Below are 14,961 nucleotides of genomic sequence, written 5' to 3'. Positions count from 1 at the left end.
AGATAATATGTTACTGATTAAAGAAACCGTAGGTAGTTTAGTAAATACCAATGTGCTATTTTTGCAGCAATACAATTAAAATTACGATTAAAATTTTATGGTTCCTAAAGTCAGTAAGATCTAGAGGGCTTTTAAAGTTACTTGAAAAATGTGAAATTCATGTTTGAACTAAAAATGAGTCTTATTACTTTCCATTTGAAAGTATGTAACATTGTCTAATTTAGTAACAGTCCATTTAAATTTTAAGGTTTTTTTAATAAAGATAAAAATAAGATCATAACTACATCTATAGTAAGCTAAAAAGCTGTATATATTTGAAATGTGTTTATCACATACCTGCAATCTAAGACTGGAGAAATTATCATTAACACATGTTTGTTGTGCCTTGAAGATTTTACTTAATCCAATTTCATATGTCTTCGAAAAGGTGGGTTAGAGGCTTCACAATTTATATATTCTTTGTGATGGCATTTTTCAAAAGCTTAAATGGCAGTAAAAAATGCCTTCCCAAATGTTTTGTGGTTCGTGTTTCACAAGTTCTCTTGTTGGCTCAATTTTGAAATGTGCAACATCTGTTTGATAGTCCCACCAATTCTACAAATAGAAATCTATAAATACCTTGGGCTTCTCAATTTATTAATACAGTAACAAATTCCATGTTTGCAATTCTCAATGGCTTTTGTGAGCTCTTTTCAGGGAAGGTAATTAACTTTGCTACAAAACAACACCCATTAAAATAGATGCAAAAAACAGCTGGGCACATGTCCCCAGTCCTTTCCAGTCTGTTACATAGTCAATCCATTTTTAGTCTATTTCTCAAACTACATGTAGCATTTGCACCACAGTGGTTAGACCCAACCTCCTTCTTCCCAGTCAACCATTAGCAAGGTGTAGAGAGAAGACACCCAGAATGTACTACAACTAATATGATTTGAGTAGTAAATTTAGGGGAAATTAACAAAATTTTTCATAGCAAATTAAGTTTTTCCCTTAGAGGCAGGTTCCTCATTTCCTTTCTTGCCTTCCTCTGACAAAAGGAGGCCCCGCTCCTCACTATTTGTTTTTCTTTTTGCTTTGTATTCTCTTCCCAGGTAAACTGGTTTTCAATCATAGTCATAGGATCACAAAAGATACGTTTGATTTTAAAAGGTTGATATAGCAGCTAAAAAAGAAAATTAAAAACTAACTTAAAAATATAATTTATAATCTTAATACATTTAATTAACAGAAGTCTGTTTATGGAATTATGTGTAAATACGAAAAGAAAGAGAACATTCATGTGAATATTAATTTTCAAGCTTACTCCCTTATCAGTGATCAGGAAAAGAAGTTTGATTTGGTGTTTTGAAGAAACTGGCTGCAATTCTATATTTTGTACTCTTCCTTCCAAATGTAAAATGTTAAAAATTTTAGAGTTTCTAGATGTTAGATTGATTGACATCCAGTAGCGAAAAAACCATGAATTTTCTATTATCAGTACTAATGCATTGTTAATACATTTGTACACTGTTTCTCATTCTAATCTTCTTGGAGACTTCCCTTCCAGGTATAATGAGCTGCTTTTAAGAAATCTTTTAGTCAGATGTAGATGCATCTCTTCCTTTAAGCTCCTAGAATCTTTGATTTTTGACTCTTATTAATTCTTGTGTCAAATTCCCAAGAGGGAATAGAGCTACAATAACACCTTTTAAATGTAATTGTTTTAGACGCACAAGACGACAAGATATAAGAAACGGAGACCCACTGACTCACTGTTCAGACTTACAGCACCATGGTAAGTTACAACAGTTTTCATCTTTCAAACCTGCCAACAACCTGGATGAAATCATAAGTGATAGGGCATCATATTCACACACATGCAGCAAGCCACACAGTTGTCCCAGAATTCTTTAGAAGTGTAACTGAAGGGAAAGATAATCTAAGATAAAGAAAATTCTAAGAACACAAAGCACTGAATTATATTTTATTATTGTAAGTACAATAAATTCAAGGTTTTAGACCCTTAAGAAAACTTTAAGCTCAATATTCTCATATGCAGGAAGAAGCCAGGTATAACCTTGCTTTCATATAGCAACCCAAGAGTAGTAGGCAACAAAAATATTCATTTAACCATATCAAGAAGAAACTGTAGTTTTAAAACAAGTCATGCAAATCATTCATTAATATGCTGATGCTCTAGACTCAGTATATTGTCATTGGATATCCTAGTCAAGTACAAGATAGTTCAGTCTTCACACTGATTTGCTGGTAGGATGTTCCCTTGAACTGGGGGTTTTGGACCAAGTTCATTTATGCTTCCTAAAAGATGTCAAGGCCTGTTAATGTCAAGTTGCTTATTTAATGCTCAAATCAACCAATCTTCATTTAAAATTGTAGTGTACCTCATGCCTGCCCCTACATCAACCCTTTACAAAACAACGACACTATGCTTCCCTCTGCTGGGGACATATATCCATGACATCAATGCTAACAAGCAATTAGCAGTTAAAAATGGCTACAATGTAAAATGTAAACACTTTACCTTTTAATTTAATCCTAAAAAATTGTCTAGTATTTTATCAATTAATTTGGATTTTTTATCAATTAATTTGATCTAACTCTGTGTGTATTCATCTCATGAATGTTAAGAAAGAAAACACACTTCATAAATAGCACCCCAACATGCATTCCACCACCTAAGCTACCTTTCTGAAAGTAACGTCCTGCTCTGTATACCTCTGTGTGCTGGTATCTGATTCATGAAAACTCACGAAGTTGTTTGGGTGATGCCAGTACTAGGACATGGGTAGCCACGGAATGAGCCTGCATTTGGATCCATTTTGCTTGCAAAATTTTCTCAGCAAGGACTTTCCTGTTAATTGTTCCCATTAAAATGAAAAAGTTGTCACTAAATTGGAGCAACTGCTAATGAGTTTTTGTCTCTGTAGAGCTATAATGCCTTGCTGCCACACCCTCCTTAAGGTTTTCAAATGGCAAATTTCAGTTGGCCAGCAAAACATTCGCTAGTCCTCCATTAATCTGTTTCATGTAAAGATACTGAGCTCTGATCACCACTGAAGCATTGCAGTATTGTGAAGTCTTAATTCATTATATTAGAGAATCTATCTGCCTAGATACAGAGAAACTAGTGGTAATAACTGGTAGTAAAAAAAAGAGAATGTAACTAGAGCTTATTTCCAATTCGACTTTAATCTCCACATCAATATGGGCCTTGTTATTTTACTCTTATATCTAAGACAGTAACATATGTGGTATCTTGAATATTGTAGATCTTTCATAAGTATTTGAATGAATTACCTAAATATTTCAAGCCATAACACACATACTTACTGGTTTTGGTGGTCAGTAGAGATCTGAACTTAATAGCATCTGTTATTTACTGTGAAAATGATTTAGTCATTGTTATTAACATCATCATATTTGGAAATGGAATCTCTCTTAAGAAACATTATTTTCAACCAATCAATTAACCAATACATAATTACTATACACCACTAAGTGTAGGATACTATGCTATATTTTGAAGATTGCTAGAGTTACTGAAAAATCCAATTTGTTCAGCAATCCAGTCCCTTCATAGAACCAGTTAGTATTTTTTCAAAATGATATAATATATGTGCTGGAATTATGAGTGCATATGTACAAAGAAAAGCTGGCCAAAAGCATATTTATTTTTAGTAAGATGTGAGACTGCGGGTAAATACATGCTGTTGACTTTTGAGTGAAGAGGTCATGGAGAGTGCTTCAGATTGTAAAGTTGTGTCTTGATGAAATTAGGGCAATAAAAGCTGGTAAAAAATGGGAATATATAATTGTTTAGCTATAGAAAGTAAAATAAATATGAATCAGTTTCTCTCCTGGTTCTTCAATCAGAATGCATACTGTAGGGGGAAAAGAGAATTGCTTTGGTTCAGTGTTTCTGGATCTTAGTATGTATGTGGATAAACAACTCTATGTACATGCTTGTGATATATGGGAGGAAATGGTAAAATAGCCCAAGAAGCTCTGCAGCAATAAAACATTGCTTTTTTGAAGGCCTCTTTTCCCCTTGTCTGCTTGTATTGTTAATTGACCAAACAAAAATATATACCATAAATTACAGTAAGTTTCAAATGTTTGGAAACTAAGTCAGGCATTCCCAGATGGCCAGGCTGAGCCTCACCATTAAGATTCAATGAATTATCTTGGAATAGGTGATGTCAATATTTGAAAGTAAAGTGGGCAAAAATCCAGAACCCAGCCCTGTTAAATCATGTATGTTGTCTTGCTAATGTCACATCTCACTTTGAATAAAAATATATGTGCTCGTATGGAAGCATAAAGACATGAGACGTTTTCACAGAAAGCTGCTAAGCAACTTGAAGCCAAATTACATACTTCAGGACGATCAGTTCCAGCTGTAATGGTAAACATAGCCTGTAACACTCTATATTTTACATATCCTGAGCTTTTAATAGAGGAAATATATAAAACAACTCAGCATTAAGGTGGAAGAAATCTCACTCTCCATGAACCCTTTAGCACTCACTCAGCACTCTGCTCCCTCTCATGTAAAGGCAGCACTAATGGTGAGCTGGCCTAGGTGAAACAGAAAAAGCCAGGTGCACTTTCCCTTGATCCAGCACACCCTCTTTCATCACTGATGGCCATTCTTCTAGGAAACTTCAGCATAAAACTTTAAATATATATGTGCTGGCAGTTCTTGTCTTCCCACTCACTCCTCATACAGAATGCTGAAGAGAACCTCCAGGTTGTTTCCAGTACCTTCCCTTCCCTAAAATAACTGTTGTGTACACAATTGGGAGTTTGACTTTGCATTCAAGGGCATAAACGGCTAAGTCAGTTTGCCTTTAATCTACTTCCCAGTTCCCCTTCTTTACTAAACAAGGACTGCATTATGATCCACATGTCCAGAAAGAAAAAAAGCTCACACCATAAGTAACTACATTTTTAAAAGTTAATATCATCTTAGGTTTAGGTCTTTAAATTTTTGAAGTATTGTATTGTCCTAACCTCTAGTTCAGTGACATCACTGACTAGCTCTCTTGGCTGTTGTACATACATGCATTGCCTTTCTAGCATCCTACAGCAAAACATCCACAGGATTCAGTCTTCTTAATTACCTCTACGATTAGCTCACCTCAATTTATGTCTTGGTTGGTATCAAAATCATTCCAGAATTTCATAAAATATCTTTGGAAATGTCATCTCTATGGTCTGCAGAGTTGTAAATTTAGTGTTCTAAATAAAGTGCTAATCTGATCTGTGTCTTCGTTCCTTTTATACAATGTAGAAAACCCAACTATGAATCTGAGCATTTAGTCCCAAGAGAAGCCTCAAGATTTGGTACATGAACATGATGCCAGCCCTAAAAAAAAAATCCCTAACTTCAGTAAATTACCAAATTGTACTAAGTCTAAGATGTCACTGAATGCAAGATTCCCATTATTTTATGTAATGCTAAGAAAGAAAAACTGCCCGAGATGGGCAATCAAATAAATTCCCAGCATCAATCCAGGACATAGTATGTTCTAATATTAGTGCAAAGGCAAAATAAACTTCCATGGAGAAGAAGATACCAAGGAAGACATTTGCCTGTTTCAGCTGAATACATGGGTGGTGGAAAAGGGAAAAAACACTCCCTGAACCACAGATGGTGCTCAGGAAGGTTTACTTTCTGGATTCACACCAACAGGGGCACCACAAACCTCAGATAAGACTTTGAAAAGGTATCAACTTAGTAGGGCCTCACGTATCTGGCAGAAGGAAGAATAAATTCTTTCTGGACAAAGGCACCTTCAGCTCACATCAAGAGCAACTGTTAAAACACATTCTGATATCAGAAATGTTAAAATACAAATAAGTGGGCATCCGAGGATGAAAATATTACAGCATTATCTTCTATAAATTTGGTAAACCATTTTGAAACTATTTTCACTCAGTGTAATCAGCACAGTAGTCCTCTTCTGATATTACCTTAGGCACATAGCCCAGTTATTCTTAGTGTACACAAGACATGCATACACAACTTGAATAAGAAGATATTTGAAATATTATCATTATTCCATATTAAAGTTTTTCAATATGTGATCAGAGTTCACCCAACTGTTTAAGTACCTATAATTTAATTGTTGTAAATGGAAAGTTTTAAGGGTACTGTATTTTTTAAATTCTAAAACGTACAAGAAAAACATATTAAATAAGTACAACATGGTATTTTTTTTTTGGAAAGTGCACAAAGGCTATTATTTAATAAAAATAAATGCACAATATTGTACATGTATGTATAATCTAAGATAATATGCATTTTCCATACTTGTGATTAAGATTCATAATTATACATAATCTATAAAGGCAACCTAAGTCACATATATTTATGCACCAAACATAGTCAAATACATAAATAATATTAATTTTCAGGATTTGGCTAATTAGGCAAAAACAATGCAAATCATAGAGGAACTGTATAATACAGTTTGTAAGTTTGATTTAACCCAAAGAGAACTTTCTAACCTACAGAGAATATATACCCTTTATGTCCATAGAAATCAGTTATATACCTGGTTATAAAGAAAATAATACAATTTCAAAAAAAAACCCACAAGAGATTCTATAATGCAGAAACTTTAACTATAGCCCAAAATAATTAGACATACACCCAAAAAGATTTTTAAAAATTTTGCTTGAAATTAGGAAAGTCTCTCGGATTTAAGAAGAAATCAAAATTATTATGATAAATCAGTGAATTTAGCAAGGTCAGTGGATACAAAGTCAATATATAAAAAACCAATTGTTTTCTATATATCAGCAACAAACAATTGGGTACCATTTATAACAGCAGCAAAATATATAAGAATAAATCTAACAAAAAATATTGTAAACTTATTACAAAACATTACAACATGATATTTTCATTATTGTTTATGGAAAGTTTCTGCTTCAACAAATGAGTGTTTTCCATCATGTCCTATCATATTTCTTATGAAAGAGTAAATTGAAGTCCATGTTTACTTACTTTTAAATGCAAAAGTTTCTATGGTAAGTAACTTTGGCATATAGATTATATGTGCTTTCTTGATAATATGTGCTTTCTTGATAAAGCACTTGCTATAAATTCATGAAAATAAAACATAAATGTTCAATATAGACTAAATATTACACTACATATTTTCATACTCGTGTTGTTTTTTAAAGTAATTGAGTTTCAACCTACCCTATACTAAGAAGCACTGTAGCCTCTGATATTGTAAGGTACTAAGAACCGTATTGAATTCAACTATTCAAATGGCTTCATGGTTAACTTAATAACATATCAATTTCATTTTTGTGTTTTAAATTAATAAATCTCTTAAAAATAAGATACTAGTGATTCTAATTCAATAATTACATATGAAAAATAAAATTGAAAGACCCAGATCATACTTCTTTGTTTGTTTATCCATCTACCTATCTGTATACTGACAAGAACATTTAAAACAAAAATCCACAGGAATTGGGCTCAAGAAAGATTAGAAACTACTTGAATTGTAAAATTTGAAATGCTATATTCAGGTTGATAATTGATTCCCACAACCAGAAACAGTTCTTAATTTAAGGCATAAAACAAAGTAGTTTAAAATTTAAATTTATTTTAGCAAGCTGATAAATTATAAGTTTAAATTTTCTCTAATGTTTCATTAATTGAGTCTTTTTGTACTTGATAAATAGCTTTATTAAGCACATGGACTTTAATACATATGCATGCATTTCTAAGTGCATGCCTGCATACAAACTCACATTCAACATTTACTGAATAACTGGTTGGTATAACACATTGAAGAAACATTGTGCTAACCATTATCTTGATAAACAAACAGGATCCCTGTTATATAGTTGAGTATATACTATAGAATTTAAGTGTACTGCAATATATGAGATTATTAAATCGTTGTTAGCCATCTAAATAGTCAGGTTCAAAAATATACATGATTGTTAAAGATGAATGAACATTTTGTCTTCAATTTTTTAAAATTTTACATATTTTATGTCTTCCCAAGAGTTACTGATTCATCCTTGATTTGCCTTTTCAGCTACTGCTACTTAAAGAGATATTCATTGACTTGAAATTGAATTAGAATCTTTTCTATTGATAAAGTGCCCATTGTATTTCTGGAGAAAATCATCTGGAATCCAGTTAAGAAAACTGAAGTAATGCTGTTTGCACTTATGAAGTGCATATCTACAATTTTCTATGTCACCAAGAGTCGATGGGCAACATTTCTTTTCCTCCTTTGCTTTACCTTTAAGACTGAATATTACTGAAAAAAATATACAATATAAAATATTAAAACTACAATGTGGTGAAAACAATTGGAATTAGGTTTATCTTTATGTAGTTCAGCAACTAACTGTATTTACTAAACAATTAAAACAATACGCAGTCATTTGCCCTCCCCCCAAGTTGCTTTACTTTTATATTCTTTACTTACAAAATTAGTTTTTTTAATAACCTAAAGGGGAGAACATCAAAAATTATAATAGAGATCAAATAGTTGAAAAAATACATGGCTCACTACCTCATCCATCTCTGTCTTTATTACATGACATCAAACTTCCTAAGATTCCTTCATTATTAACATTTCAATCTTGAGAGACATTTATGGGGTTAAAATGAAGAGTGAAATAAGTGAAAAGCTGAAATGTGATGCCTTCTGTTTCAGCTATATTGGAAGAAAATCAAATACTAAATAAGGCCTTTAGCAACATGATATTTCTGGCCAAGTGATGGATATCATGACTTTTTTGTTGCTACAAAAGGAAACAATTTATTTAACTTCTTTCTTTTCTCCCATTCTTTCTGGTTTATTAGCCTCATTTCATTTCCATAAATTATCACTCTAAAAGAGGAAATGATTAATTGAAGATTGCTTCCTTAAAAACATTATTTCTTGTCATTAACAGCTGCAACATATTGTACCATTGTGTTATTCAAACATACTGTAGTGCTTTTAAAATAATTTTAATGTTTGTTCCTCACAGTTATTTTGCTCTAACTATTCAGTTCAACCCCTGAGAATTCATTATGCCAGTGTAACAACTACACCCTTCTTGTCTACTGGTAATTTTCATGACAGAAGTTTCTATTCAGAATAGTTGCATTCTAAATGTGAGATGTATTTAAAAATGGATTAAAAAAAGATTGCTTTCTTTCTGGAGATCTACAAGATTACTTTCTCATCAGCAGAACCCTCCTTTAGAGATAATAGGTGTCCCTGGAGATGGGAGATTATATTCATGTGATTTCTCAAATCTCTTTCTCTTCTTAACCCATATTTGGGATTTTTGATTTTGAAGGATACTCAGTCATCATCTTCCACCGCTATAATCTCAAATCAACTCTTTTCATGTTATAAAACTTAACAAATATAGATTATTTGAAATGTTTACATTTACCAGCAGCTCAATAACATATTCTCTCATAATCAGGGTTATAAAACCTATGCCTTTTTTAACTAATTAAACTTTTAATAATTCCTTTTATTATAATTATGATAACCCTGTATATTGAGGATGTCAAAGTTACATGAGATTTCAGCTTTTAAATGCAGAGTAAAATAGTTGCCTGGATTTGTCACTCAGCAAACATCAGCTAAAGATTTATGATTGCCAGTGCCAGGAATATGGAACACACAGCATGGAGGAAGGTAACCAAATTAACAAATAATTATAACAAATAAGAGTACTTGTGTTCTAAATATATATGAAAAAGAGATTTTTAGGAAGCATAAAGGAAATACTTCTTTTGATGGTGGTAGGTGAGTAGGACTAATATTGGGAGGGAGTTCACAATTTGTCTTGTATGGATCCTCAGTAAAGGATTGTAAGTTCCAAATTAACAGTTGAAACTGTCACAGGAACAGCAATAATAATATCACCTCATGTATTTATGACTATTTCTGTGTCCAGACAGTATACTGTTATTTTTATGTAGATACTTATTAACAACAAAATATTAAAAAGGTTAAAATAGTTTTACATTGTCTGTAAGTGCGCTAAATGACCTAATATTTCTCAGACAATTTGCAGCTGTCTGATTAAAAACACAGATAATACAAAGACAGCAATCATGTCCCACAGGCAAAGCCAGTATGCTGACAGTGAACAAAATCACGCATGTAGGAAGAACATACTTACCAAGAAGTTATAAGGGTAAGACATAAATTTGTCTAACAGGTTTTGTTACCTGATGTAGAGGGGAAAATATCAATTCATGAATCACAAAGTTCACTTAAAAAGCTTACTTTTTCAAGAGAATTCCATAATTCCTAAAAACTAACATCTGAAAGAAAAATTTCCCAAAGATGAGCATCAAGAAAACACTGCAAGGCCGTGGAACACCATCCTTGTCAACTTTGTGACATGCACATAATGAGCAAAGCAGAGTATTGCTTATGGGCTTCCTCAACGTAGGTCAAAGGGACCCCACCAGCACAATTCAGTAAAATCAATTATATCCCAATATTAGCACAATGTGTTCCATGGAAACTTCTCTCAGATCATCTAGTTTACTCCAGACAGGGATTTTAGATTATGCTTAACCTGAATATGCAAGATTTCATATCCTTCAGGAAAATGATTTCTCACTTGAGCCTTTGATATATATTGAGTAATTATGAATTAAATAATGTGTGTTCTGAAAAATAGAGTATAGCTGCACTATGTTACCATTTCTATGCAGAGCTCTTTGTTTGAATAAATATTGTTCCTATTTGTAAAAATTTTTTGAGGGAGAGAGTGAGAGACAAAGAGAGATTTGGGGAAAGGGAGAAGAAAGGAAGAAAAAAAGGAAAGAGAAACACATTGTTACTGGACTTCTAATATTTCCTGTGTTGTAAAAAATTTACTCATGTTGTTGGGTAGAAGGGTCAAGAAAGGGAGTGGATAGTTATTGAGTGGCTTCTAATAGTTCTTTCTAAAATATTTATTGGGTATCTGTTTATAAAGTGTCAGGTGTGGGGAAATTAACAGAAAAAAAATGTTTACAGGTTGTTACACCTGAGCACCCAAACATGTGAATGCTCGACTGAAGTCACCTATTTTTAAACATTAAATGAAAGTTGACTTGACCCTAAATTAGAAGTTGCTGATAGAAGCAGTCTACTGCAGAGGAATTAACAGAAACAGCTGCATTTAGTGGAAATTTAGTTTTTGCAGTTATTGTTGATGGCAGCAGAACCTAAACAGAACATAAAACAGGAGAATTTCAAACCAAAGACAGTAGTAGTTTCAATGATGGCTATGATTGATAGGTAATAGGACAGGACTTCACAGCTTACTTACTAGATTTACTCTTGCTATGTTATTTGGACAAAGGAAAGAAACAAAGAGCCAACTTAAGAGGAGAATGAGCCCTTAAGGTTTTGGCATTATTAGTTATCAAGACAGACTAACTAAAGGCACCAAGCCAATGAACCAAATTTGCTAGTTGTGGACTATTATTTTATTCAGGTGGAAAAGTACCTGCATGTCATGAGTTTCTTGAAGAAGTCCATCAACTATCGCTATGTTAAACTAAAAACTGTTGCTAGGTTAAACTTAAGCTATTGCTATTAAACTAAATGCATGGCTAAATCAAAATCATCTTATATTAGCTTCTACTACAGATATGTAGCAGATAAAGTGAAATATTTTTTAAATATGAGAAAAAGATTTCCTACTAAGAGAATTCTTTTTTTTTTTTCCTATACATTGGGAAATGTTTGCTGTCAGCAGAGGAGTCTTAAACAGAAACTAAAAACTGAGCAGGTTTTCCAGGACTATAAGAAAGGTTATCCGAAAGCTCTGTATGAATCAGATAGAATAATTAAATTAATTGGGGAGAAGACAACTTAGACAATGATTTTTTTTTAAGTGTGCCTAATGATGTTACATTTATACTAAACTCTCTTGTTTCTTATTATACAAATTGCATTGCTCTCCATAGCTCTGTGTTAAGGAATGTACTGAAGGATTTAAACAGAGGTCTATGGAACAGTGACTTATACCTTAAATTACTAGAGATATCCATGTAAAAGTAACTTGGATTCAGTCAGAGAGACAAGTCAGTTATTATCATACATTTCTATAAGAAAAGAGGTCTGGGGAGCAAGGTTAGTAAGCCAGAAGATACTGGTGGATTGCCATGTTGCTCGTTTCTAAATCCAGTGGATTTTCCTATGTTATGCTGTCATATGGTGTATAATTCGTTAACATGTAGAGACTGAATGAAAAGTCTCTTCCTGAAAGTAAAAGCATTTATTTTTTTAAATCAAAAACATTTTTCAACATTTTTTATTTTGTTGGAGCAAGTACACTTACCATGAGATCCACTCTCTTAACAGATATTTAAGTGTACAGTATCGTTCACTATAGGCACAATGTTATACAGCAGATCTCAAGATCTTAATCATCCTGTATGATTGAAACTTTGTAATCATTGATTAGGAGCTCCCTACTTCCCTTAGCAACCACCATCCCACTATCTGCTTCTAGGAGTTTGACTACTGTGATGCTTCATATAGGTCAGACCATACAGTATTTGTTCTTCAGTGATTGGCTATTTCACTTACTATGTCCTCAGCATTCATCCATGTTGTTACGTATTGCTGATTTCCTTCCTTTTTAAGGCTAAATAATATTCCAAATGAAAGCTTTCTAAATCAAAGTTTAAACTGTATAGCAATTAGCAAAAAAAAATGTATTCAGTGTAAACTCCATTGACCTCTTTGATAAGGCATTCTAATTATTCATCGTAGCACCTGAATCACAGATTTTCCAGCCCTGTTGGGCCTAGGGATTCAATTCATCTCTATCCATGGAATCAGATGTCTTGCAAACTAGCAAAGCAACATGTGCCATATCTATTTCAATCAGAGATGCCCTAAGAATTTCAGATGGAAAAGAAAAACACTACCATAGTCAATGTAGATGCTGACACACCAAGATATATATCTCCAACGTGCAAAAAGATGTGACTCAGAATCAGTTAAATACTATTGTTTTCACATTTCAGTCATTTTCTGTTTTTTCTATTTCCTAGGGACTAATCTTTTAAATAAGAAGGGAGAGATGCTTCCCAATATTGGAGGAGTTTTGTTTAACACCTAAGGCAGTAGAGGAGAAAGCCCTGGGGTTGACATCCCTGGGAATAGCAAACGGAGGTGGACCATATGCAGGGTGAGACAGGAGATTATTGACATAGGCCATGTTCAAGGATTGGATAGAAGCAGGATTTTGGACAGTGAGAGCAAAACATTTTGTCTGTGACAGATAAAAGTATTCAGCTGATGAGAATGAGAGTAAAACTGTCAAAGTGATGTCAAAAAAGGGGGAAAGCTTTATTTTTAATTAAGAATCTAGCTGAATTTGAAGTAGAGAGCAAAAATTTTTCATTTGTCTCCATTGTCAGGCCTCTATGAATGTGAGGATATATTTATTATTTTTAAAATTAATGAGTTCCAGATTGTACAGGATGTCATAATGGAAACAGGATTATACAAGATAATAAGGAATTTTTTCTCTAAATGAGTTTTACCTAGACTCCCTGTGTTGTACTTTTGATCTTAACTGTGTTTCATTTACCACATTGAAGGGGGTTACATAAAGGGTAAAATAATAGAAACTTAACCAGGAAACAGGTCTTCTTATTGCTGCATTGTATTATATACTTTTGCCATATTCTTTAGCCTAATTCTTGAAAATAATAAACGATATGTCATTTTAAAATAAAGACAATTGAAACCACATTGCATTATAATTGTGCATCTTTCTTCTGAACCATCCTAAACATTTCACACCAATTGATCTTCAGAACAGACGTGTGGATTATTTAGGAGTTTTTGGTGGGGAGTATAAACTTCCTGAACTCTGTCTTCTGTAAAACAGTAGGTAAATATTATTGGTTGGTGAATTTAATTTTATGGATGAAAAACAAACATGGAGAGGCAAAATGATTTCTCAGAAACAGATTCTTGCTTCCAAAAGCCCAGTTGAGTAGCTTTTCTGTTAGAAAATAGTACAATATGTACTGGGCCCATTAGTCAGAACATAGAGGTTTATAGTGACAATTTCATGGAGAGTATTATACTGGCATATGAAGATGTATACATATACTACACACATGGCTGATTTTGTTAATGTAATGCTGTTTTCTAGTAGACAAACCTCTGTGTATGCTTTATATAACCCATACCAAAATGATTTGTCTACTTAGGCCCTTACATTCTGAAACCTTACATCCTTGACATTGCTGCCAACCTCAATCAACTTGGAAAAGACGTCTAACTTGGCAACAAATTGATCTCCTGAATTTCCAAATTAATACTTTGGAAAGCTGAATTTACTTCTCTAACGTTTCTCGTTTCATTTCCTCGTCACCCTCCAGATAATCATCATGGCCACAGCCTTGAAGAAAGAATCATCTATGGAGTAGAAAATAGTAGCACGTTCCTGGAATGCAGCCCCAAATCACAGCGAGCTCTAGTCTATTGGCAATTCCAGAGGCGAAATGAAGAGCGAAAAGAAGAGGTATAGGCATGAAATTGACTGGAATATTTCCATCTAATAACATATGCTGTTAAGTGACCCCAGCTTGGTTGACTTAAGGGGGGACCAAAGTACTGTGAATCTTAATCCTTTTCTTAGCCCATCAATAGCCCATTCCTTAAATAAACACACACTAAATGCTGATCATAAGATGGACTTCGTGCTAGGAGTTGGAGAAAGGAAGGTGAATTGGTAAGAGTTTTGTCCTAGAAGCTTTTTGGGAATATATTTTAGTCTTTCTTTTTCTTCCCATAGTTACCTACGGAGCAATTATATTATTTATATTTGTGTGAAAAAAATCAAATCCTGTACTAATTTTAACTTTTGTTTAATTAATTCTGCTATCCAAACATGTTTTCCTTTCTTCATTAACCTCCTTCTCAAGGGAGAGGAAGTTTA

At 33.2% G+C, this 14,961-nt stretch overlaps 1 protein-coding gene across 4 annotated transcripts in view; it reads left to right on the top strand.

Annotated features, from left to right (window-relative positions):
- The window catches only part of SEMA3A (semaphorin 3A), a 467,315-nt gene that overhangs the window by 444,423 nt on the left and 7,931 nt on the right, over positions 1 to 14,961 (top strand). For all 4 annotated transcript variants that reach the window (XM_057504463.1, XM_057504465.1, XM_057504464.1 and 1 more), the window contains 2 exons: positions 1,707 to 1,774; positions 14,402 to 14,544. In XM_057504463.1, coding sequence (XP_057360446.1) covers positions 1,707 to 1,774; positions 14,402 to 14,544 — 211 coding nt within the window. The remainder of the gene's footprint in view (positions 1 to 1,706; positions 1,775 to 14,401; positions 14,545 to 14,961) is intronic.

This window comes from Manis pentadactyla, chromosome 7, assembly GCF_030020395.1.
Source record: "Manis pentadactyla isolate mManPen7 chromosome 7, mManPen7.hap1, whole genome shotgun sequence".
NCBI lineage: Eukaryota > Metazoa > Chordata > Mammalia > Pholidota > Manidae > Manis > Manis pentadactyla.
This window is presented reverse-complemented; position numbering and strand designations above follow the sequence as displayed.